This window comes from Trichomycterus rosablanca, chromosome 20, assembly GCF_030014385.1.
Source record: "Trichomycterus rosablanca isolate fTriRos1 chromosome 20, fTriRos1.hap1, whole genome shotgun sequence".
Classification (NCBI taxonomy): Eukaryota; Metazoa; Chordata; class Actinopteri; order Siluriformes; family Trichomycteridae; genus Trichomycterus; species Trichomycterus rosablanca.
The window spans coordinates 24,373,117-24,400,743 of record NC_086007.1 but is presented as its reverse complement, the minus strand read 5'-3'; the positions used below and the strand labels follow the sequence as shown (position 1 = coordinate 24,400,743).

The 27,627-nt window shown below is 41.7% G+C and overlaps 1 protein-coding gene across 1 annotated transcript in view; it reads right to left on the bottom strand.

The window, feature by feature from the left end:
• The window catches only part of ncam1b (neural cell adhesion molecule 1b), a 99,735-nt gene that overhangs the window by 14,891 nt on the left and 57,217 nt on the right, over positions 1-27,627 (bottom strand). The window contains exons 9-17 of the mRNA XM_063016979.1: positions 26,739-26,768; positions 20,638-20,788; positions 17,533-17,720; positions 17,306-17,402; positions 16,452-16,622; positions 13,998-14,123; positions 9,261-9,263; positions 4,307-4,431; positions 1,329-1,509 (exon numbers count right to left, since the gene is read on the bottom strand). Coding sequence (XP_062873049.1) covers positions 1,329-1,509; positions 4,307-4,431; positions 9,261-9,263; positions 13,998-14,123; positions 16,452-16,622; positions 17,306-17,402; positions 17,533-17,720; positions 20,638-20,788; positions 26,739-26,768 — 1,072 coding nt within the window. The remainder of the gene's footprint in view (positions 1-1,328; positions 1,510-4,306; positions 4,432-9,260; positions 9,264-13,997; positions 14,124-16,451; positions 16,623-17,305; positions 17,403-17,532; positions 17,721-20,637; positions 20,789-26,738; positions 26,769-27,627) is intronic.

The following is a 27,627-nucleotide window of genomic DNA, read 5'->3' as shown; positions in this document are numbered from 1 at the left end:
TGGATGCCATCCACTGCTGTCCTGCTGTGCCAGGCAGAGTGTGAATCCAAGTCTCCTACACGTATGAAGCTGTCGCCAGCGTTAATAAGAGAGACTCTCGGGGACGTGATGCACCAGATGCTCATTTAGCCGAAGTGATGCGAGCGAGTCCAGCTGTGGCCGTAACACATCTATCCCGGTCGTACTCACCCCGGGTGCTCGCTTTACGCCGCTTTGCTCTGTGTGGGCACCAACAGATGACCGGCAGTAACGACTTGGTCTGAACGTGGAGCAGAAATCCTTTGCTGTGTGCTTTAATAATGTGGCTGGCATAACGGTGCCCAAAGGACAGTGACTCAGACGCTGTAATAGTGCCGGAGCATCAATGGAGGGACACTATCGTGTGACAGCAAAAATTATTAATGACGTAAATATACAAACCAAAAGAATGTGGACACCCCTCTAAATTACTGAGTTCAGTAATTAACTCGTGTCCGGTAGCGTCTGGGCGTATATGAATTCAGTACAATAATACATGATATAATTACGGCCATACCTAATTCACAACCGTGAAATGAGTCTTTTCAAAATTTAAGGATTGTGTTTAGCAATTTAACAATTTTAATTCATGTAGCGTTCAAGTGCCTCACATTTACTGGTTAATTTGCACTATGAGGCATCCTAGCAATCCTACGGCAATTCAGTTAGCAATCGTTTAATCAAAGTGTCCAAGATGTCGAAGTCTAAAGCAGCTAAAAACACGACTCAGGTAACTGAGTTTAGAAAACTCCCAATTCTGTGCACTAATAAATTAAGGTACATAAAAACGAAATAAACTTGTTCATTAGCGCCCTCTTGTGGAAGCCTTACGTTACATCCAGGGTGTTACTGTGTGCCCTGCGCCCATTAAAAAGCTGGGATAGGCTCCAGCACCCCCACTAACTGGATAAGCAGTTAATAAAGTGAAAGAAGTATATTTTGTTTTGTGTTTCGTATTGATGCATTGTTTGCGCTGCCTGGGTCGCAATAACAAATAACCAAAAAAGATTGAAAATCCCTGTTTTAGATGATTAAAATAGATGGATGAAGATGATTTTCTCTCTGCAGACACTTTTTTATTAAATCTAAGTAAAATTTGCCAAACTCACAGACGAACAGTTGTTCTCATGACTCACCGCGCATCAGAGTGCAAACGGTCGACGTAAGAGTGAGAACAAGGCGACTTCTCACTGAATTTGTGTGCTTGGTGCTATTACAGCTCTGAGTCAGACGTTAATGTTGTGCGTCAGGAAAGCGATGGATGGACGGACGGACAGACGGAAGAACAAAATAAGTTAACTGAAACTCACCCGGAGTGGCGGAGGGCTCCGAGGACGTGCGGAAACTCAGCATGCCAGGCTGTGATTTGCCCTGCTGGTTCTCAGCCACCACCAGCACGTCGTACTCGGTGTTCCAGTCCAGGCCGCTGAGGAGGGCGTAGCCAGTCGTGCTTGGCACGCGCATCTCTGTCTTCCACTGGGCGTCTTCTTTCTGCAGGCGACACCGAGAGTTTGAGCCAAATAAGAAACTACATAAACATATAAACATGAACTACACGAACACAGAAATCCACATCAGTATAATACTGCTACACTAAATGGCCAAAAGTATATGGACAGACCACACTAAAGTCACACTAGTAGCCCAACCTCGACCCCAGTGAACAGTTTTAGGATGCTTTAGCTTTAGAATCGAACTGTCTACTTTTTGTCAAACATCAGTGCCTGACTTCACATGTGCCATTTCGAATAAGTAGGCACAAATTCCCATAGGCAAGTTTTAACATCTTGTCAGAATAGTAAAGGTTGGTTAAGACAACAAATATTAATGTGGGCAATTAATATGAATGAGATTTTTGAATGTCCAAAAAGTGCATGCACAGGTGTCCACATAAATTTGGCACTACGATGTTAAAGCCGACATCCCGAGCAAATCCACCAAAGTACGGGAGAATAAGAAGGAATTGGTAGACTGCACACACGTCGAAGGGAGTGTGTGTCAGGCAAACATACACCCTCTTATACGCCAACGAGGCCCTTAGCAGCGGATTGGTTACGCAAAATTTGGAGATAAAGAGGGGAAAATGCATAAAATGTCCCAACTTCACTTGAAATTGGGTTTGGAACTGATGGTTTGAAAATATTGGTCAGTGTACTAACCTAATAACTAATCCCATCACCATGACTAACACATGCAGGAACTGGAGTGATTCATGAAGCCAGAACGGCCACCACGGGGGTCATTATGGAGGTGGAGAAATATGTTGAGTTCTGTAACCCTTAAAATCTAAGGACTGAAAATGAAAGGACAAGACGTGGGACGTTACTGTGTTACTGTCTCGGCCGGTGCAGATGGTAAATGTAGGAGATTTATAGAACACACGCTATAGGAGTCACGCAGCAGTAACTTATGTAAGAGAGGAAATGTGTGTGAATTTGGAACAGACAAATAAACAGAAATTATTTATACTTACTAATTTTAGCTAAAACTGCAGTATGTGGGTAAAAGTAAGCAGACATTGAGTCTGTATTGAGTTTAGGTGTTTGTTGTTAGTGTTTGTGATGCAACCATTGCTGCTGTGTGACTGCAAGTTTGGGGAATTAGTTCCAGCATGATTGTGGCCCCGTGCACTAAACGAGACCTATAAAGGTCTGATGTGGGGCGACAGTGTACTGCATACCATTATACAGACAATCCAGGAAATTATGAGTGACTTTGACCGTCTTGGATTTACGCACACAGCGGTCTTGAGTTTACAGAGTATTGTGAAAAACCAAAACATCCAGTGAGCAGCAGTTCAGCCAGCAGAAGCAGCCTGTTCATAAAGAAGAGTGTAGAGTAGTGGCCACCCCTGAATTAGATACATCAGCAAGGAAAACACTGCTTCCATTTCCAACACACGAGTGTTTATAGTCTCATATCACCCCCAGGTGGAAGCAGCGCCTCATTGCAGCGAAATGTGTGAGCAGTATAGTTATTCTATTTTATTCTATTTTAAATCCTCCCGCCCCCACCGGTTCTTGAAATTATAATTTTATATGAAACCGGTCCGTGGTGCAAAAATGGTTGGGGACCGCTGGTGTAGAGCACGTGTCAAACTCAACAGTTTGTTTGTGAAAGAGAGTGTAGAGCACGTGTCAAATTCAAGGCCCCCACGTCATTTTATGTGTCCCGCGGGAGCTTAAAAGGCATATGATTGGTTTTTCAACAAGTGGAGTTGAGAAATATCCAAAAATAATTCCAATACAAACAAGAAGAGAAAATTGAGGCAGAAGAAGGCAATTTAATCATAGACGGGAAATTGAATACGCTTGTGCTTCAAGAAGAAAAACCGGTGTGTCTGTTTTGTTATGAGGCCGTGTCTGTGATAAAGAAGTACAATATAGATACAGATATGCAATATAGATATACAATATAAATTAGGCATTTTGACACCAAACACGGAGCTAAGTATGATACATTAAGCCTCCAAGAAAAACAACAAATTATCCAAGAGATAAAGGCAGACTGCAGTCACAGCAGGAAACGTTACAAATGGCCTTCTGAGGGCAACCATAATGCTGATGTGGCGCTCAGTGAGAATAAGTTTGAAACCGCTGGTATAGAGAAATGCCAGACTGGTCCGAACTGACAGAAAAACTACAGGAAGCGAGGTCCACAAAAGACGGTTTGATGAATTTGATATAGTGGAAGTCTAGTGGTCTGCTGAAGGTGCTTTTTATTCTGCTTTTGTTTTGTTTAGGGATGCTGATATGTCTAGATAGATTTTTTTTAGATTCATGTCTTCTTGAATTAATTCTTCTTGAAGTCCTGATTACAGTATATGGTCGACAGTTCTGGGACACCTGACCATGAGCTTGTAGCTGTAATATCATCCACTCTTCTGGAAAACTCTTTTACAAGTCTTTGGAATGTGTCTGTGGGGATTTGTGCTCATTCAGTAGAGTCAGTGAGGTCAGAATTCCCAAAAGAATTCGGTTGGGTTGCGGGCCCAACCAGGGATCTGTGTGGGCAACTGGAGCTCTACTCTTTAAAGAGCTAGTTTTTTTTTCAGGGGCATAGTCATGCTGAAAATGAAAGGGAATTCCCTAAACTGTTTCCATAATATAACAGCATATTATTGACCTTATTTAATTTTTATTACACCTGTATTACACCAACAACGGATGTATGTTTGCTTTTCTATAGCAGCGTTATAATAAAGAAGAAATCTCAGCATGTCCTGTTATTGTAACAACCAAATGAAAGAAAACATAAAATAAAAAATAACAGAAGCAGTGATACTTACAGCTTTGTAGCGCACTAGATAGTGTGTGATGGGTGAGCCACCGTCATCCTGTTTGATCCAGTTGACTTTAAGGGCGTTGCCCTTGGGCTCCAGGCTGCCCTTCAGTTTAGGGGGACTGGGCTCCCCTGGAAATACAAATCATTCATTCTGATCAAAAAACCCTGAACTTTTTATGTCACCTGCACCACATACCTGCAAAAATACATAACCTGATACTCACTTCAGGTTTTTACACTAAACATGTAACATACCTATAAAATACAATATATAAAAATAAAAATAATATAAAAATAATCTCCCAACAATGTAGTGTACTAAAAATTGCTTTCATTTGTGTGGACTGTCATGATTCTGATTGTTTGTGTATGCACCTACAGTATATGACCAAAAGTATTTGGATGCCTGACCATGAGCTTGTTGGACATCCCATTAAATAAATGGTATTAAAATATAGCAACAGCCATTCTCCTGAGAAAGCTTCTCACAAGACAAAATGTCTGTGAATTGGGAATTTGTGCCCATGCAGTCAAAAGAGTATTTGTATGGCTGAGCACTGATGTCGGTCAAGAAAGCCTCAGTTGATGTTCCAGCTCATTCCAAAACTGTTCAGTGGGGCTGAGGTCAGGACCCTGTGTAGGTCACAGGAGTTTCTTTAAACTGAGCTTTTCTTCATGCTTCTACTGGGCTTACTTTGTGCACAGTGGCACCACAGTCATGCTGGAACAGGAAAAGACCTACCCTAAACTGTTGTATTTTAAAGTCTTACTTTATATAACTGGTTAATTACACTTCAACAAAGTAGCCTTTTTGAAACTGAAACTATTGGACTTGTTTGAAAAACGGAAGGCTGACAGAAACAGTGACACCTAGTGTCTGGTTAAGGCACTTGCACAAGTGGTGGAGGAGTACAGTGCAGCCAGTGGCAAACTTGTTACAAATGTGGATAAAGTGAACAGAGTAGAATTATATAATTAAAATAATAAAAGTGTAATCAATTTTAGGCAATGATATAATGATGTGACCTAGTTGGTTCAACTTTGAGGCCTACAATCATTATCCAAACTCGCGTGATTTTGAGAGCACCGTGACCTCTATTTCATGGAGCAACATTCATAATCCATTAGAGATTAATGAGCTGCGTATGCTGACTTGATCCCTCGATTGGTTGGACACTGTAGAATGACATTTAACATCATTAGTGAGGCTTGGAGAGAGAGGCTACACATGAGAAGAAAAATGAAGCCGTTTTAGTCCCATTAGCGCTCATTACCCGTGCTTATTAAACGCTCTGAAGGTCTCATTCAACGTAAACACACAACAATATGCGGCTTTAGGGGATTTTTTGTTGTGCTGTTTGATTCTCTTCATTTATCGGCTTCATTTGTTGGCAGCTTTACATTTACATTTTCAGAATTAGCAGATGCTTTTATCCAAAGTGACTTACAGTAGTGTGAGAGTATATTGTCCAAGCTCATGAGCCCAACAGTGGCAACCTGGCAGTGGTGGGGCATTATCCAGCAACCTTTCGATTACTAGTCCAGTACCTTAACCACTAGTCTACAACTGCCCTATAATTTTGTACAATTGATGAAAAAGCTCAGGTGTCTGGCAATCAGTATTTTTTATTATTAGCTGTACGTCTTTGCATTGGACCAATTTGGATATACCCAACTTCTCTGTGCACTCCCAATTGACCGACCTAAGTGACCCCTTCACCAGTCTAGCACTAGTCCCACCTTTAATGAACATAAAGTTGCTGTACCTGCAGCTGTACATGATCAATTACATATTCTTGCTCGATACTCTCTCCCAACTGTTTGTGTTGGCGCCTCAACCAGAAAGTAGGATTCTGTTGTTGCTGTAAGGAAGCATTTCCCCCTCCGGCCTTCCCTCTCTCAGACGTGGCTAAAGGTGGCACCACTAAGATTTGATCTCGATAGTTGGAGGCTTAAGATATGGAGTTAATAAGCTGCTTGGTTTGTGATGATTAGGGGAGAGAAATTTAATAAAACGTGCAGCTGCAGAGATTACAAAAACACTAGTAGTACTGATTTTGTGAAATAATGAGCCTTGAACCTCCCCAGCATTTTTGAGCTGATACAGATAGAACAGAAGCGGCAAGGCCAGGTTGAGGGTTTCTCCATACCAGGACAAGATGACCAGAAGAGGAAAAAAAAATTAATAATAAATGAAACGTCTGCTGTTTGTAGATAATTGTGTCTAAAAGATGGAGAACAGCAGTCTAAAATGAAGGGGGCAGTACAGTGCAGGAAGCAATATTCTGTATCTAATCGTGTCCACGTTATTTATTAAATCATCACCTGGATTTAATGGTGTCTTAATTAAAAATAGTTACATACAAGAAAGGCGAGGCGATAACGTCCCCTGTTTGAAAATACATACAATAGATGTATCCTGAGCTGTACTTTACATTCGTTGTAAATTATGCACCTGCAATAAAGTCAGAGCCTTTTTCTCCTTTATTCAAATCTAGTCTCTGGTGTTTTTATTTAATTCTTTGTGTTATTTTATTAAGTCTGGTGTAACTGATCTGGTATCCTTGAGCCATGACAGGTATTCGACTGCTGGGCCATTTTTTCCCACCACTGTGTTGTGTCCATCGGTACAGTTAATATGACTTAAAGGCAAAGTTGTACCAGTAAGAGTAAAACCTACTATTAAAACTATTAAATTTATAAAAGAAAAATGTAGATTTTGGTTAAAATGAGCTCATTCATAAATGTTCTTGTAATCATAAGCACAGACATTTATTAAAATGCAGCCAGTATTCAATGAGGATCAAAAGTCTGAGACCGACTCTACTTTTGGATTTTCTCTCATTTGTTTTATTAAAAATCGTATAATCAGTGAAACAATGTTAGAGAAAACATTTCTTCAAATTTGGCACCAATTAAAACCAAGTAAACACATTTGTGAAACTGTCCGTGTCCGATCTCCTTCAGTTTGATCATGTCTACTTATCAGAATCTGTTAACTAATTAGCAGCTACTGTTGAGTTTTATCATTTTGGCCACACCAAATACATTTTCTTTTGAAAATTTGAACTTCAGTTTTTAATCTGATTGTATGATTCATAAAGAAAATCATTGAATTAAATTAATACAAATTGCAAAATACTGTAGAAGCAAGTTTATTAGCGGTCTAAGACTTTTGACCCTCACAGTATAGTCAAAACAATCTTGCAAAAGTGATGATGAAATGTGACATGAACAAAGTCAACGAGTGTATTTACATGAACAGTAACAATCTGATCACTGAATTTTTCTGTTATTGTAAATTTACCATGTTAGGATGCCAATTTCAGAACAAACGAGCCAACTGGCCATTAAAGCTACAGCTAGTTGAGCCCGCTTACACTTGCTACATGTGACCATTGTACAAGTGTTCAAGGTCCTAACTGTTGGCTGTTGCACTCAAAATCCACCCATCTCCTTAGTATTTGGCTAGTAAAATGTATAAATATGTGCGAGTTTATTACAGCTTTATCATAACGGCCTGGCTGATGAATTAATTCTGCTCAGGAGCATGTTGAAAGCGTGTACAGTGCCCCAAACTGCAATACACATCCACAGTAGAGTAAATACAAAACACTGCTTAGTACAGCACCTAGGACCCATGTGGCTTGAATAGAAAGTGCACTCATAATGGGGTGCTGTTACACCATAATATACTGTTTTAATACTATTTCCAAGTATATACCAAGCCACTATCTGATTATTTTGTACATATAAACACACTCGATGTTGCAAATGGAAGCTGAAACCATTGAAGAACCACTGCACACACCACCGCTACTGAGGCATTAAGTTTAGATCAAACTCTTTAAATAATGTTATGGACTGTAGAGGGCAAAATCCATAAATTTCTTGTTCTGTACACAAATCCTTACTTGTGAACAATCATGGCAGCATTAAATGTGCTAGATTTTAATTTTGGATGGCACGGTGGCTCGGTTGGTAGGTCCTGGGTTCGATCCCTAGGCGGGGCGGTCTGGGTCCTTTCTGTGCGTATGCATGTTCTCCCCGTGTCTGCATGGTTTTCCTCCGGAAGCTCCGGTTTCCTCCCACAGTCCAAAAACATGCAGTCAGGTTAATTGGAGACACTGAATTGCCCTATAAGTGAATGGGTGTGTGTGTGTGTCTGCCTTGCAATGGACTGGCGCACCGTCCAGGGTGTTACTGTGTGCCTTGCGCCCATTGAAAAGCTGAGATAGGCTCCAGCACCCCCCTAACAACCCTAATTGGATAAGCGGTTAAGACAGTGAGTGAAATTTTAGTTTTTGTTTCTTATTTTATCATTTTACAGCATTTATGTTCTTAATCCGCTGCAGACATCAATCACGGAATACGGAATATTTGTTCTCTGTAGTGTCTGTACAGATCATTGCTTCTTGTTTTTATTTGCATTTTATGTAATGTCCAAACTTTTTTGAAGCAGTTTGGAGTTCAATTTTGTGACTGAAACACCCAAACTAAACTATTAGGACAGGTATATGGCTGTACATATGGCCATATAGGCTGTATTAGGTCTTACCCTTCTGTGCAGTAGTACAGAAACATCCACTAAACCTCTGCTTGTAAAGCTGTTTATTGTGCTAATAAAAGGCAGCGGATGTTCGCAGGTACCCAGCAGTGCTGCTGAGGAACTGTTTTTCACTTCCACCGCCTTTGAAATAGTTTTTTTATGGTTGGAAGGTCGCTGCTGAAACTGTATCTATAGGAACAAAGTCAGAACCCGGTAGTCACTCAGGGGAAGAGTGTGTCAGATATGAGGACAAGGGAGGGATATATTTTCCCTACAAAAGGTGGAGGGAAAACAGTGTGTGGCTCTGCAGATGCTGTGGGTGCATGATGGGATGGCGAGAGGTGAAAGCAACGATCCGGCTTTACTATTCCTACACATAAGAGCTGCAGAGCGAGAGCTGAGTGATTACCTTCTGTTCACCAGGGTGGACGACATCAGCAGCACCATGCAAGCCACATGACAAAAGCCACATCGTGCGTACGCAAATGATTGGTTGGAGGAAAATCGAAGGAAGGCACATGGGGGTGTGGGGAGAAGGGGGGGGGGCAGAGACGATGTAAACATGGACATGAAAGACAGAGTTAGAAACAGTTAACACAACAGGCATGAATCACAACACAACATTCACTGATCAGAACAATAAAAGCAGCAGAGAAGCATCTGGGAAAATGACATTTTACATATTTTGGTAAAAGCTTTGATTAAAAATTGAACAATTTTTAATTTCGTTTCATGTTTTGTTGACTTTTTAAGTGAGAATAAGTGAACATGTTGTTGTACAGGGAATAAACAAGTAGATTAAACCTGCAAGAGTTACAGCACAGCCAATATTCTTTTAAATGTTTTATGTTTTTCACATATTTCTAGATTTTGTGCACTAAAGTGTCAAATTTTCAGTTTCCTGCACAGCATGTGTTAATATTTTCACTTAAATCAACAAAAAATGATCAACAGGGGTGTCGAATCTAAAACTATTAAATGAGGCGATATACTGGATCTGGAATTCTCCACGTTTTCCGTGTCAAAGTCTACAAATGTATTACTACTACGCATATAAAGATTCATAAAAACACTTGCAACACTTGTGGTACTAGGGAAAAATATAATTATACACTCTATATGGCTAAAACTAAAGTATGCTCACAACTGACCACAAGCTTGTTAAACATGACAGTCCAATACTATGGACAATGATATAAAAATTGGTCATTTCCATTTTCTTTTGCAGCATTACAGCCTCCACTCTTTTGGAAATGCATGTCCACATACTTTTGCATTTATAATAAATATGCAAAATAAAAAAGGGAACACTTTGGTACAGCACCGTAAATGTAACCTAACTGTCACACTACTGCAGAAAAGCATGATTTAATCTCTCTTTATTCCTGTTTGACGTCAAATATATGGTCAAGTGATCTGATATCCAAAGGGAATCAATCATTTGTTGTATCTTTTGCAGCATAACAGCCTCCACTCTTTTGGAAATGCGTGTCCACATACTTTTGGCTACATAATGGAAATCTAAGTTCTAAATGCCAACGCGCACAAGCTGGGTGTTTGTACCTCTGAATATGACCCATAATCCTCAGCATAAGAGAGACAAATGCATGAGAATGATAGTTTGTGATGAACTGGGGAAGTTAGGGAATCTGAGCTGTTAATAATTCATACACACTTCATTGTTTATTTAAAGGTGGTTACCTAAAGACGTGTGGAGAATTTACTTATGAAATGTCACCCGTACGGCAGCAACAGCGCTGGGAAAAAGTGCCCTGATTTGTATTGATTTGTTTAGATCTTTAAAATACATTAAATAAAAGTCAAAGACAACCTAAGTTAACCATAAAATATCTCGCAATCAAAAGAAATATTGAGTGAACCACAGTGAGAGTCATTATCTCAGTTGATGAAAATGAAACAAAAATTTGGCATTACCTGCTCAAAGTCTTGAATAGAAACCCAATAAGAAACTGTCAGGACCTTCAACAGAGAACATGTCACTACAACTAAAAACACTGATCTCCATTTTTCAGGAGCATTTGCTTGCCTTAAGGTCACACCAGTCATAAGCCTTGGTTGATTCAGTCATCAATTCATTTATATTTATATTTTACCACAGATTTATCCTTGTCAGGGTCGTGGTGGGTGTAATTTCCCTGGAATTACTGAACGCAAGGCAGTAACAAACCCCAAGCAGGACGTTGATCAATGGCGAGGCCCCCAAACGAAGCCAACCTTGTCTGTATGAGACGCCCCTAACCCATCCAAAGCACCACTAAGGATTCAAGCCCTGGATCCCAGCGCTAGAAGGTTGTTTTACCTAATTTTACCTCTGTGCCACCAGAGCTCCCCACAGGGGTGATATAGGTGTTGGAAAAAAGGTGTTGGTTTGTGTTTCGTCTTTACTTCTTTGTACCAGGATCTGAAACCTTTATGATAAATCCGCAAAATAAATAAATAAATAAATCAGGAAATCAGAAGGGCAGCTTTTTCCAGCACTGTAAATGTAACCTGAGTGTCAAACTACTTCAACTACTTTGAAGTTTCATTTACTGCATTCAATCCAGACTGTAATTACAGCGACTGAAAGTCAGACTGAATTCATTTCATCTGTTGTTAGAATAAAAGTTAGCTGTTTGAATGTTCTTCAGATACATAACAGGATACAAAAAACACACAACGTGTGATACCTAAACAAACCTCAGTGAAAAAAAGAGAGGAAAATACCATCTGGGAGCAAAAACACGACACGTTTCATAAACTCGGTTAATGTAGGAGTTCTTGGCTCAGCTCGGCTATAACAACTAAAATCCAAAGAAATAAAACATCAATCTGTTCAATCAGACACAGAACAGAAACTGTGAAGTGTTAGGCTGAAATACGCTATACAGCCAAAAGTATGTGGACATCCATCTAATTATGAGGTTCATTCGTATCCAGCACACACATCGCTACGTGTATTAAAATGATTAAGTAAAATGTCTTTCATGTACGGCCGGGCTTTACATGGTACGGCCGTGATTAAGGTAGGGCCTTAAATATATAATATGTGGTCCAATGATCTGCTGTGGTGCACCCCAACAGGAGAAGCTATAAGGTTACGTTACTACAACATTAAACCGGAAATATCAAAACCTCCCAGCGGTAGAAGGTTAGCGTAATTTTACATCTGTGCCTCCTGAGTGCCTCACAGGGGTGATATAGGTGTTGGAAAAACTGGCTTGTGTCATTACTTATTACCTTGTATTACATGTTGTACCAGGATCAGAAACCTTTATAATAAATATGCAAAATAAATCAATAAAAAATAGAAAACACTTTTGTACAGCGCTGTAAATGTAACCTAAGTGCCAAAGTATTGTGGAACAGCATGATTTAATCTTTCTTTATTCCTGTTCGATGTCAAATATGTGGTCAAATGATCTGATATCCGAAGGGAATCAATCGATCGTTGTATTCAGAAAATAACTGTGCATTCAGATGTGCAAAGGTTTCCTGCCAAGTTACTTAGACATTTGACCAGCTGTATTCAGAACCAAAGGGTCACACTGACACGGCCAGCAGGGGGCACAATGGGACTAAAGCCCTCAGGTCACGTAGTCTTTCACACATCCGACTTTAGGTGTGAAGATGGGTGTGTGACCTGTTACCTGAGATGGCAGTTTATCCTGACCTGGTACAGGTGCCGCGTGAATACCGGGCAAACAAAAGCTGATTACCAGGTAGAAGTGAATACTGAGGTGGGTCATTTAAACATTAACACTGTTGAGACATCAGGAGGAAAGAATTAATTTCGACTGCTGGAATGGGTCAGTTTTTCGGGATCTGCTCGGTATCTGTACAGGAACGTTACTGGACGATGTATATAATGATCAAAACACCCAACCGAGCTACACTGGACAGTATATCTACAAATCATATCAATTGTTGACCTTGTATATATAAAAAACAAACTAAAATGATGTATTCATACGCATAAAAAACTAAATTTGATTGGAAAACAAACTAACCAAAATGATGTGGACACTCCTAATTATTAACATAATAACCTAATTGGTAACACCTTTATCTGACCTTTATCTGTAAAATTTTGATCCAATTCACGGTCGCGGTGGGTGCAATTTAATTGGCGAAAGGTAGGAAACACCCTTGACACACACACACACACACCTAGGGGCTATTTAGTATCTCCAATTCACCTCACTGCATGTCTTTGGACTGTAGGAGGAAACCCACACAGACACGGGGAGAACATGCTAACTCCACACAGAAAGGACCTGGGTGCAAGTCCCGCTCCACCTGCCACTCGAACCCAGGACCTTCGTGCTGTGAGGCAGCAGTGCTAGCCACCGAGCCAACTTGGTGCATTGAATCCATGATATGAATTTGAAATGAATAAGCTCTCAGCTCTGTGGTAAGAGTTTAAAAAGGAGCTCTTACTGTTCCGCCATGTCTGTACCTCGAGCACAAATCGAGGCTTAGTTTGATGTGGGGAAACTTCAGAAACATGTTTTATAATGACACCAGGTATAAATTGCATATTATTATCTAGATGGTGAAGATTGTCGTATTTAAGCAGGACTAAGCGTGAAAGGGATGTAACATCAAACATCACCACATCTGTATCAGTGACTGCTCTGCCAGAAACAGGACATGCTGATCATTATCATTCATAAAGGCTTCATCAGCAAAAGGTGAGAAACTGGCATAAGGATCAGGTCCAGCAGCACATCTGCACTTGCAATTGCACAAACAAATGCATTATTAATCCAAAAATTCATTCAGTGTGAACTTCTGAATGTATCATGAGCTTCACATCTATGATTTACTTAGAAGCTCCAAATCCTACATTTTAATAGCTGGGAAATATTTAAACAGGTTTTTTTTAATCATCAGCTTGATTGCATCATTAAAGCGGAGAAGTGCGGCGTAGATTAGAAAGTACACAAAAGGTTAGAAAGGTTAAGAAAGTATAGATTCCGTCAAGTCTTGTAATTAATGTGAAATCTTGCGGTTGTGAGAGACGTCCCTTTGAGAGTCGGCATATCGGCTTGTGGCTTCACACCGCCAGCGTGAGCATGAAAGTGATGATGAAAGGGCGTGCCTGTAATAGAAAGCACAAGAAGGGAAAAAACACAGTACTCACGAACAGGCTCCGTCTTAAAGCTGATCACGGAGCTGCTCTCGCCTCTTCCCTTGCCGTTGATAGCGGACAGCCTGACTTCATACCTGGTTTCTGGTTTTAGGCCGGTGATTGTTAGTGATCTCATCTCTACAGGAGTAAAACAATAAATAAAATAATAGTTAATACAAGCTTATTCTACAATTTCTGCTCACAAATATAGATTTGTTAATGAATTGATGGATGTATGATCACTATGGGTCCGGAGCCTATCACTGGAACACTGAGGGTCTGTCTGTTTTACGTCATACTACAAGAAGGCATGTCTAAATTCTTAGATACCTTAAAATGCTCCTACTGAGGTGTCTTATTTTGAAGCGATATACTGACTGAATAATGAGGGAGCATCTGATGCTTCCTATCTATTTAGGCAGCTGCCCAGGTAGGTAGTAGGCAGCAAGAGAGCTCACCTTTATTTGTCATACAGTATATGCATATACAGATGTACAGTACAACGAAATGCTTTCTTTTTAGAAGCTGGGGTCAGAGCGCAGGGTCAGCCATTATATGGCGCTCCTGGAGCTGACAGGGTTAAGGGACTTGCTCAAGGGCCCAACAGTGGCTACATGGCAGAGCTGGGATTTGAACTCTCAACCTTTCAGTTGATAACCCAAAGCCCTACTCACTAGGTTTTCAGACAAACCCTGAGTTTCACCACACAGACAATAACCAGTATCAGGAGGTCAGGACTGATCCTGGCTTTCTAGAGCAGTACTGCACTGACACTACCTGCTACCTGTTATGCAACCATGCAACACACACACACACACACACACACACTCTCTCTCTCTCTCCACATTATTATTATAAGTATGTAGACGCCCCTCTGAATTACTTCAAGTGTTTAAGCCTAGACTTCACTGTTTGTTGAAAGGAAGTGAATGACGGGACGCCAGTCCATCGCAGGGCAGACACACACACACACACACACACACACACACATTCACTTATAGGGCAATTCAGTGTCTCCAATTAACCTGACTGCATGTTTTTGAACTGTGGGAGGAAACCGGAGCTCCCAGAGGAAACCCACACAGACATGGGGAGAACATGCAAACTCCGCACAGAAAGGACCCGGACCGCCCCGGCTGGGGATCGAACCCAGGACCTTCTTGCTGTGAGGCGACAGTGCTACCCACTAAGCCACTGTGCCACCTGATTGAAAACACTTAACATTTCATTAGCAGACGCTTTTATCCAAACCGACTTACAGTACTGTGACAGTATATTGTCTAAGCAATCGAGGGTTAAGAGCCTTGCTCAACAGTGGCAACCTGACTGTAGTGGGGCTTGAACCAGCAACCTTTTGATTACTAGTCCAGTACCTAAACCACTAGGTTACAACTGCCCTAGTTCTTCATTCATACTGGGTATATTCCAGCATACATGCTGTAAATGTGTCATAATGCTACGATTAATTTTTTATAGTAGGGATTTGTCAGTAGGGATTTGTCTATAGTAGTTTTGATTGTCAGTGCGCTCTCAATGCCGGTCCCAAGCCCGGGTAAAAAAAGAGGTTCGTGCATGGAAGTGCATCTGGCATTTACACTGTTCCATATCAGGCATGCGGACCGGAATGATCCACTATGGCGACGCCTACAAATAGAAGGAAGTAACCCGACTCTAGGATGAGTCTAGAACTGAAAATCATTGAGCAATTAAATTGATTGGTCAGACTGTGAAGCCACCATGAAAGCAAATCTGCAAATCATGAACGTCTGCTGAGAAGAAATATGAGATGCGTTGGGAACAATCTGGATAAAGATAAATCAATACTAACGTTATTACTCCGCTTCTACGCTCTGTGACCAGTAACAGGCTCTAATAGCACAAACATCTGCTGAAGTGAAATTTGATCCAATTGAGTTTGCAGAGGAAAGGATTTTATTAATCACACCGTCCACACTCGATCCCACGACTAATGAAACATTTAGCATGAACAGCAACTCTCGTCTACTGAGCAAATCACTTACACACAATTTAATTCTAACCAGTATTTAACCCAAATGTTGAATTTTTTTGGCATTTTCACATTTTCCCTACGTATAGAAACACACTATATGGACTAAAGATAAATCAATACTAACGTTATTACTTCGCTTCTTTGCTCTGTGACCAGTAACAGGCTCTAATAGCACAAACATCTGCTGAACTGATATTTTATCCAATTGAGCTTGCAGAGGAAAAATGATTTTATTAATCACACCGTTTACATACAATTTAATTCTAACCAGTATTTAACCCAAACGTGTTAGGACACCCCTTCTTTTTTCTTTTTTTTGTTTATGCATTTTCTCACGCTTCCTCTCCTCTAATGCCGACCCCAGCTCCGATTGAGGAGAACGAAGCTTACCCACGCCCCCTCCGACACGTGACATGTATGACACTGACACTGGCTGTTATGCGTAACGGACGTACCTTCTCGGACCTCGTAGACATGCTGGATCCAGTTGCTTTTGGAAGCCGCTTTCCACTCGACGTGGTACTTAAGAACGGGAATTCCTCCGGTCGACTCAGGCTCGTTGAAAAGCACCTGAGCGGTGCTGGAGTACGGCTTCACCTGAGTGACGGCTGGAGCCGAGGGCACGTCTACGTGAAAACGGCAAACCAGAACAGAGTGTTAATGACATTATACTCATCAATATAATACTGTCTGTAGTTTATATAGAAATGTGAAATTATGATCTGAATGTGTGTTATATGTATAAGTGTAACCTGATTTTCATCACAAAATACTGTATTAACCATATAATATAGTATTATATATAATAATATATAAAACAACATACCTTGTAACTAATAATTAAGGCCCTACCTAATTCACAGCAGTACAAATATATGCAATTTGTTGTGATTGTTGTGTGTTCACGTAGCGTTCAAGTGCCTCATTGATTAATTAGCTGGTTAATTTGCACTATGAGTCCTATATGTCCTAGCAATCCTACGGCAATTCAGTTAGTGATTGGTTAGTCAAAATGTCCAAAATGTCGAAGTTTAAAGCAGCTAAAAATACTTTATGAACCTCTGTTGCTCCAATAAGTCAGGCTTCGATGGACAAAATGAAATGGGATTGGCAGTGTGGGTTGTAGAGGTGCCTGTGCCGTTCAAAAGCCTTGTACTGATCAATCAATAGACCATTTTCAGAGCATGCAAGAACAATCAAAGCTAAAAGCTTCATTATAGATGAGTAAACCGCTTGTAAACCCTCTGAGACCCCCTGAGGGAAACATGGCAGCTTTAAGTAAAGGTCATGTCACAGGGAACTGACGGACCCGCCTGAATCAGGATGAACTCCTTGGACTCGGTCCCAATCTCATTAGAGGCGGTGCAGTTGTAGCTGCCGAAGTCACTCTGAGAATCCGGGGTTACCTGCGGTGGAAAGTGGGCAGAGATTAAGCTTCGGGATCCTTCGAGGCTGCTGATTTTATTCTACTGTTACATAATGTATGTTAATCGCTGATAAATCCTGCAGTTCAGGTTGTGGTACTGCGTGAGTTACCTGCAGGTAGCTGGCGTTTGGGGTGTTATAGATCTTGATGTTGGTGATGTTGACGTTGGGCAGCTGGATTTCGTCTCGCATCCACATGATGGACACGTCACTGGGGTGAGCCAAGATTACACAGCTGATGTTGACCGGGTTCCCTTCCCATGTGAAAACCTCCAACGAGCCCAAGAGTTTAGGTGCATCTGAAACAGATTACAGTGGTACCTTGTAACTCGACGTCCCCTAAACTCGAAATGCACTTTGGGGAGAAATTTGTACCCTTAAACTCAACACTTCCCTTAAACTCAACGTGTTCAGCTTTTGTTCTAAAAAAAATGTCAGCCGCTTTGTTCAGCGCTCGGCTTTAATGGTGAAGTAAAACGTAATCAAAGTGTGAATATAAGACGAATCTGCGTTTGTGTGGAATAACCGTCAAATCTGAAAGCTCCACATGTATCTGTGTTTAGCTGGATTTTCCTCACTGTTTCACTTTTAAACTTGTGTTACTGCTCGAGGTGCTGAAAAATTGTGAGAATCAGCTTTTCCGAGAGTCTAAAACACATACTGATAAAAAAAAGCTTAATGTGGTTTAATGTATTAAAAGAACGACACAGAAACACTAAACTTCTCTTAATTATTACTGCTCATAAGTTCCTCACTCGCTGTTTTAGTACAATAGGTCACGTTAAGCTTTGTGCACCACCGTCACACTTCATAGGAAATAACGGCACAGTCTGCGCAACAAGCGGTTTTCTCACTTCTTATGTGAATGCGCCGGTACTGAACAGAATACGGTATTCCAAGATCAAGCATCTCCACGATTAAAAAGCATAAGGAAGCATTGAAAAAGTAAAGGTAAAGTGCAGGGGGTAAATTATGCTAGCCCACACCCGCTGAGATCCTGGGTTTGAATCTCCACTGGTGCTACCAACCGGTCAGGTGTCTACATACAGACATCATGATTGGCTGTGTCTGAGGACGGCTTGGCTTGACTGTGCTGCTGACTCTACCTGCCCATTACCAGACACCACTGGGGTATCACCTCCATCCCACTGCAACAGTCCTGCAACGGTCCTGTTTATGTACTAAGACTCTCTGTAAAGATCTGCCGCTGACCGGCGCCTTCACACGTGTCGGACACGCGTGAACAAATTGAAGATATGCAAATTGGGATGCCGAGAAAAGGGCAGAGAGAACATCAGGCTGAACACATCTGGCTGCTATCTTACATAAGAGCAGTAGTTACGCATGGATGCCTTTCTGCCAAATCCAAGCAAACACCCCCCCACCCACACACACACACACACACACACACACACCCCGGAGGAACATGCAGAGGCTGGTGCGAAAGCAGCTCATTACAAACGTGCATCAGTCCACATGTTACGAGCTCGAACGGCAATCTGCCGCTCCCGTGATGCCGTCCCTGGGACTCGTGATCGTGAGATCTTCGGCGAATGCTATCAGCTAATCCTCGATGGGATGTCGACAGAAGTCTGAGACAAAGACGCTGGCAATTCTTTGTGCGGCATGTGCTCGTATTAGCATGAAAACAAAAACAGCAATATGCACAGTGGGACAATTAGCACATGCTTGCACACATTGTGCAGGATTTCTGCAGCGCCGCTTGGACTGTTCTGAGTCCCAGACGCTCCAGGATCTCAGATTAATCAGGGTAAAACGATTCCTCGAAACATTTACGCATCAAGCCGTCGTGTCTTAATTATTCAGCCACTGATATTAGATGACACTGATATTACTTCTTAAATATGAATGAGGTATACACTCGCCGAGCACTTTATTAGGTACACCTGTCTAGTTTCTAAGCTACACTTTCTAGATAGGAATACAATGACTTTTATAATCTATTCAAAATGGGCAAAGTCACACCGAGAGCAATATTGCGTGTGGAGAGCCATGCAGTGGCACCCGTGACCTGCCGCCTCCCATTCAGGCGGCTAAATTAGTGACGAGGAATCCTGTTTTAGTCATTGTCCCTCCCCCTTTAGACACACAGCCAATCATGTGTCTGTGTGGGTGCCCAGCCAGCTGATAGCTGCACTCAGATTCATGAACTCGAGAGCTCGAGTTGCCTAGCATAAGATATGGTGGCGTAGCGTATTATATACAGTGGGTATACAAATACTGACAGTAGCCCATGTGTTTCTGAACAATTTGTAACCCCTGTCTACCCAGAATGCGTAGATGTTTTTGGGTGGCGAACCATGCTCAGCACTGCAATGACACTAACATGTTTGTATGCGCTGTACTTATATAAGTGTATCAGGTTTAGGAGTGTTGTTGGGATTTTAAACAGCTCAGTCTCAGTGACGGGTGAAGAATAGCGCTCCAGCCAAAAATCTAGAGCCGGCAGCGTCCTGTGATTAGAACGTGTCCACTAATAAAGAACAATTTCAGAACACCTATAATAAGCGCTAACATGGTCGGCGTTCCTTATAAAGTAAGTTTCAACAGTATTTAAAAATACCAACAACACTGCTGCACCTGACACGCTCACACCAGAACAACAGAGAATGAGAATGGTCCACCAGCCAAACATCATCTGGTCAGCTGTGCTCGTACTGTGGTCCTTTTTAACAGATGAATGGCGTGAAGAACAACAGATGGGACACAGTTGGTAAATGTATACCCACAACGTTCATCTGTGTGTATCTAATAAAGTAAGTGTGAGTGTATATTACACATCTAGACGTGTAATCTCATTCTGCAAATTAGAAAAGGGCAAGGAAGGAAGTGGACATCAATCACTGGCCGGAATGCCATCTGTGAGGCGCTTCGATTGCAGTATTGATCAAACACCCGACCTGGAGTGCCAATCAATACCGCCTGGTGAGGTGGACAAAATTAGGTGCATCAGGCCGAGTCAGTTTTTATTATCAGTCTGTTCACCATGTTGATATATTTTTTTAATCACGATAACTCTGAGGACACTGCGTGGCCAAAAGGATGTAAACAGCCCTCCTAATTAGTTGCCGCACCCACCTTTAGCTTGTTTTTGGAAGGTTCAAGTTCAAGCTGGGTGCAGAGCACATCCTGCTGCCCCTTAGAGCTGCATTAATGTAACATGAGACAGTGGAATAAAAATGAAGATGATCTTACACCGCACTTCCAGGTAGGTGGACTGGGAGCTCTGGCCTACAGCGTTGGTAGCCGTACAGAGGTACTCGCCGGCGTCAGTGTACTGGACGTCCTTGACCGTCAGAGAGGAGAGACGAGCGTCGCTGCGTGCCACCACGCTGCCGTCTTCACCCTACAGACACACAAACACAGAGCTTTAAAGGAACCCGATGTAACCCGGGTACAGCTGCTTCTCAGCATCCAACAAAATGTGAAGTGAACAGAAAGCGCCTGCGGCTACGTTCACACTTCCTCAACCTGAAACACAACTAACTTTATAGTGCTAATGAAATTCTGTCACGTTTCAGGTGCTGAACATCAAAGTTATGTGCAGGAGAAAAGTCTCTAGGTCTCTGATGCACCTTAAGATCTGTAAACAGGTGGGAAAAACAACCGTGGAGGAAATGAAAACACGACACTTTTAATTATGAAATTAAAGAATGGAGTAAAAGTAAATAATTGTACTTTTTTTGGAGCCTATCCCAGCTTTTCAATGGGCGCAAGGGACACAGTAACACCCTGGACGGGGCGCCAGTCCATCGCAGGGCAGACACACACACACACACACACACACACACCCATTCACCTACAAGGCAATTCAGTGTCTCCAATTAACCCGATTGCATGTTTTTGTACTGTGAGAGGAAATTGGAGCAGACACGGGGAGAACATGAAAACTCCACACAGAAAGGACCCGGACTGCCCCATCTGGGGATCGAACCCAGGACCTTCTTGCGGTAAGGTGACAGTGCTACCCACCTAGCCGCCCTAGACACAACTCTCCTATGTTAATCCACGCTTGGGACCTGCACTGAAAGCGTACTGACGAGTGCACCTTCCAATGGCCAGGCTGTTCGGCAACCCCTTCCCCCCCAGGATATTAGCCAATCATGTCTGTGCAGACAACTGACCAACCGGAAACACCACTGAGATTCGAACCCCAGATCTCAGAGGTGGTAAGATAACGTGCTTTACTGCTGCGCCACCTGAGCACCAAAAGTAAATAACTGAACAATAAATGTCTAAAAATAAAAGTGGAATTAAAAGAAACATAAACAATGAACAACTGAGCAAAGTGTTATTTAAATGTATCCTGGTCAGGGTTGTGGTGGGTGAGGTTCTACTGGAAAACAACAGACGCAAAGCAGGAATACTCTTGACAGTGCTTTGGCCATTCCCTCGCTCAGACATAGCTGATCATGTCTGTGGAGACGCCTGGCCGGCTGATAGCACCGCTGAGATTTGAACCTGGATGATCTCAAACACTCTGCACCAGTACATTACATGGACAAAATGCCACTTCTGACTTAAGTTGACCTTTTGTGTGATTAACATGTCCTTCATTCTCCTGGAAAGGCATTTCACAAGTCACAAGTGTGTCTGTGGGAATTCGTGCCCGTTCAGTCGTAAGTGAAAGCTCTGTGCAGGCTGCTGGAGGCTGCTATGAAATGGCTTTGTGCACAGGGTCACAGTCATGCTGAAACAAGTAAGGACCTTCCCCAAACTCTTTCCAAGTTAAAATCATACCATTTATACCAATAATATAATTGATTTTATACACCTATAAGTAACAGATGTGTCTGAAGCGCCTAACCTCAAAATTAAGAAAGCGTGTTATCATCCTGCTGGTGCATGAACTGGTAGCCACATCTGGCAGCAGATTGGTAACCAGTAAAAGCAAGTGCAATTTCTGATTCCTGACATCAAAAGTTCTGATACTGCTGTTAAAGATGTTCCAGAGTGTTGTGTAACCAAGATGTTATGAGGTGATTATTGCTTGAAAAGTGTGACACCTTAATCCACCCTGGAGGCTAAAACAGTAACAGACTGTATGAGGCAGATAAAAATAACTGACTTTTATGCACTAAAGCTGTGTGTGTGTGTGTGTGTGTGTGTGTGTGTGTGTGTACGCGCTGGGGGTTTAAGTAAGATCCATCAATAATGCAAAGAACAAGTTAGGAAAGCCATTTCTGACCTACGTTGGAAGCCTGACTTAATTTAGTCTGATTTTACTCATGACGTCTTTTCTTGATGCGTCACGACTCATGTTTAACTAGCAACTCTGCAGTTTCTAATAACACACACACAGTGTTCAGAAACAAGTGTTCAACCATGTCTGTTTTGGTTATTTAATAAATTTTAGTGCAAATATTCACTTACTTGGCTTTAGAGAAACTGAAGGTTTACCAATAGAAGAGCAGGCAAGTGTGAGAGGGAGAAACCGTAATATATAGAAAAACTTCCAGCTGAAGCGACTTAAGGCAGGTGATTGTCAATTAACAGAAACTGACATGTGGCGCAGTGAGATATTTCGCTAGCGCACCAGTGTCGAGATTCCAAACTCCTCAGTCAAAACTCGGCTTTGCCACCGGTCGGCTGGGTGCCATCTAGCGGGCACAATTGGCAGTGCCTGCAGCAGACACGGTTCTGCTAGGGCGGGATGACCGGACTAACTGGTTGGGGTCTTCAAGCGCTGTGTAAGGACCCTGACTGGCAGATAGAGAAGCACCTGTGCAGAGTGCATTGGTGGAAAGGGTTCCGCTAAGAGCTGCATGCGGGTCGAGGAGGCGTGAGCAGCAATATACCCACCTCGACTGCAATCAGGGATCCACCAGCAGCGGAAGACAAATTGACAATGCTAAACTGGGAGAAAATGCATAAATAAAAAAAAGAAAACTGACATATCAATCATCTGTGCCTCCGTGCCCCCTCTGTTGGCCAAAATAGTACACGACTCTTAGCATGGCTCATTGCCGAACTACTTCAGCAGCAACCATGTTACACTTCTAACGCATCAGAGAAAAATGATGTAGACACAATATTAGAAAACAAAACATTTAAAGGTAAAAAGAGTCATTAAAAAAGTGTTGCTATTATTTGTGAAAATTATACACAGTATGCAGGAATAATGATGAAAACAAAGGAAGTATGAACATATGCACTGAACGTACAATAAATAAACACCGAACCGGTTGAACACTTGTTTTCTCGTATGGTTGGATAGTAAGTGTTTAAATGCTATTTCTGAACGTGAATAGACTGGAACAGTGGCGCTGTGCTGGCTACTTTCCAGGCTTTGAGATGAGCGCAGAGAAGCCGAGCTGTTCCTGTGTTCTTACTGCGAGAGGATAAAAAGGGGTAAAGAAGAGATCTGTTACAGCTGCTCGCACATTGCTCGTTCAGGAGTGAAGAGCGCTGGGTAAACAAATCTATTTTAGACAGGCGTGTTCAGTCCAGCGCAAAAACTCAAATCAGGCTAATGTTAAAAAAATATAGGGAATTTATGATTATGAGGACAATGTATCAACGTAATACAGTAGAACCTCGATTTAAGGGACCTTTATTTAACAGATTTCAGATTTGACAGACAAAATCTGGAAAAGTTCAGTAATTGTCCACTAGGCAGCGCACGTCTCTCTGTTTACATGAGTGATACGCTTTATTTTGTCGGAAGACTCGCTTTGTTCTCGCCTTTTCTAAAATAATACATTCTTAATAAATAGAGTTAAAAAAGTGCAGAAACTTTTTGAAGAACCCTCGTATAAGCCTGAGTATAAGAAATACCAGTACAATATTATAGTTCTGAGTTCTCTTCCTATTACCGGGGTATTTCTGCAGCTCTATTTGTGAATGATTTCGGCGTGTCTAGACCCTTATTGTGCCCCTGCTGTCTCTGGACTCATCAGGCGCGCCTCCCTTTCATCCACACATCATCAGCTTCTCCATCTGCTCAGCACAGGATCATTTAATCTACCCCCTAATAAGAGGATTGGTCGTGGTCAGTGTGCCTCTCGCTGTCCCCCAGGACACCTCTGCTTCTGTTAGGTTCAGATGGCCAGAGCATGACCCCTGACCTCTAGGACAGATTGTTGTCACCGGACACTGAGTGTGTGTCAGGAACAGTATAAATCAGCTACAGGAGGCAGACGTGGATGTCAGTGCACTATATATCTGCCATTCTTCTCTGCTATAAAGCTCCGGCTATTCATTTGCAATGTGAGAGCGGCGCCGTATGAATGTTTCATGCCCACAGTTTTCAGCAGAGGAATCTTCTGAATTATGCACGTCTGCCATTAGCTGTCACAGCCGCTGCTGCGTGTTGCCCGAATGTTCAGCTTTGTCGTGAGAAACGCATCAGCGCTGATGAAACGTTTGTCAAAAGAAAGAAAGTATTGAAATCATTTACGAGAAATTAATGAGACGGGGGAACAGCTTACGTCATTTACAGACTGAAAAATGTTGTTGTTGATGTTTACAAAAGAAAATAAATGTAATAATTATTAACATGTGATGTGCTTGAAAATCCACCTTCTGCCCAAAAATTTTAAATAAATAATTAGCTCCACTTACCATATAGAAGCACTTTGTAGTTCTACAATTACTGACTGTAGTCCATCTGTTTCTCTACATACTTTTTTAACCTCCTTTTACCCTGTTCTTCAATGGTCAGGACCCCCACAGGACCACCACAGAGCAGGCATTATTTAGGTGGTGGATAATTCTCAGCACTGCAGTGACACTGACATGGTGGTGGTGTGTTAGTGTGTGTTGTGCTGGAATGAGTGATCAGACACAGCAGTGCTGATGGAGTTTTTAAACACCTCACTGTCACTGCTGGACTGAGAATAGTCCACCAACCAAAAATATCCAGCCAACAGCACCCTGTGGGCAGCGTCCTGTGACCACTGATAAAGGTCTAGAAGATGACCGACTCAATGGAACTGCAGTGCTGAGAATGATCCACCACCTAAATAATACCTGCTCTGTGGTGCTCCTGTGGGGGTCCTGACCATTGAAGAACAGGGTAAAAGCAGGCTAAAAGTATGCAGAGAAACAGATGGACTACAGTCAGTAATTGTAGAACTACAAAGTGCTTCTATATGGTAAGTGGAGCTGATAAAATAGACAGTAAGTGTAGAAACAAAGAGGTGGTTTTAATGTTATGGTTGATCAGTATATATATATATATATATATATATATATATACATTCACGCCTCACTATCGCCACGTTGTCACTGTTGGGCCCCTGAGCAAGGCCCTTAACCCTCAGTTGCTCGAGTTGTACTTGGTCACAATTGCAAGACGCAAGTCGCTTTGGATAAAAGCATCTGCTTAATACAATAAATGTAAACACTCTGTTGTATGGATAAGTGTAGCCTAGTGGTTAAGGTACTGGACTTGTAATCAGAAGGTTGCTGGTTCAAACCATTAAGGCCTTTAACCCTCAATTGCTTAGACTGAATAATGTAAGTCGCTTTGAATAAAAGTGTTTGCTCAATGCAGAAAATGTATATACCCAAAACATGCCATGTCAAACCTGTAGTTTAAGATATAAAGGTTACTAGCCCACTACCACTACATACAGACATGACTGGTTGTGTCTGAGGTGGGGAGGTGATCAAGCCCCACAATGGACTGGCAACCCATAAAAAGAAAATACTGGTTCTCACGCGACACATTTGCGTGCATGCAAACGTTAACTGTTGATTTAATTTACTTACACGCTCAAGCAATTAAACATGTCCCATTAGCACCATGACATTTGTGCCTAAAGAGCATCTGGTCTTAAATCCTGTTGTATCTAAACACTCACACCCAGCAGATTTACTGGATCATTTTAATACAAGCTGCTTCCAGGTTATTTATCCTTCCACTCCTACACATGACTGGTGGACTGGCTGCATTTAACCGTCCCTGGGTGGAAATGTGTGAGTGTTGTGTCGTGTGATTAATGGGTGTCCTGTCCAGGAAACAGGCAGAACGTATTAGGTTTTAGGCTGCATGCAGAAAAATAAAATGAACAACCAGAGTTTTTATTTTACACCAGCCCACCGGGTGGTCTTAGTCTCGGTGGTTCGTCTACATAGACGTGATTGGCTGTGTCTGAGACGGGGATATAGCCAATCATGCCTTGACTGGCCCCCTATCCAGGGCGTTCCTGCCACAATTCTTTTCACATGTACACGTGCTAATGTTGTGGTAAAATAAAACAATTATTTTATGCTGACTTAAAAATTTCAGCAATTTTACTGTAGGGGCTCAAAAGTCTTTGATTATGAAGTCGTGGGGATTGAAGCTGTACCTTATGCTGCTCGGGCCGAGTCCACGAGGCCTGCAGAGAAGAAACAAATAAAAAATCACAACAAAAACAAACATATGAAGCCTTCAAATGAATTGTCAGGACATGCATTAAGAAAAAAATGAGAATGTACAATTAATTTCTACCAATACCAATAGGACAGTTGTAGCTTAGTGGTTAAGGTACTGGACTAGTAATTGAAAGGTCACTGGTTCAAGCCCCACCACTGCCTGGTTGTCACTGGTGGGCCCTTGAGCAAGGCCCCTAACCCTCAATTGCTCAGACAATATACTGTCACAGTACTGTAAGTCACTTTGGATTAAAGTGTCTGCTAAATGCCGAAAATGTAAATGTAATGTAATATAGATTGTCTGTACATGAGTCCAGAATAAAATGATTATAATTAATAAAGCAAGAGAGCATAAAATTGTTTATGCAATATTATATTGATGACATAAAGCCTAAACATAATTTAAAAAATGGTAATTACATGAAATACAACTATTACATGTAACCAACAACAAAGAACTTAAGATGAGACTGAGACACATTTAAGGAACGTTATATGGACAAGTGTATGTAGACACACATTTTAAATTCAGCTGTTTCAGCCACACCCAGTTGTAACAGGTATAAAATCAGCATTCCAGAACGATTGCACCTCTGTGCACAAAGGTCAATTAAGAAATTATACCAGATTACTAGTTTGGTGTGAAGGAAATCCAGCAGTCTGAACAGATTCCTGAACCTCTTTAAACCTTTTGGGATGAATTGGAACATCAATTGTGAGCCAGGCCCTCTCATTTAATATTACTGCCCCAATCATATAAACACCTGCTGGACGAAATAGGCCAACAGACACAAAAATTGCATATTATGGAGCTGACTTCAT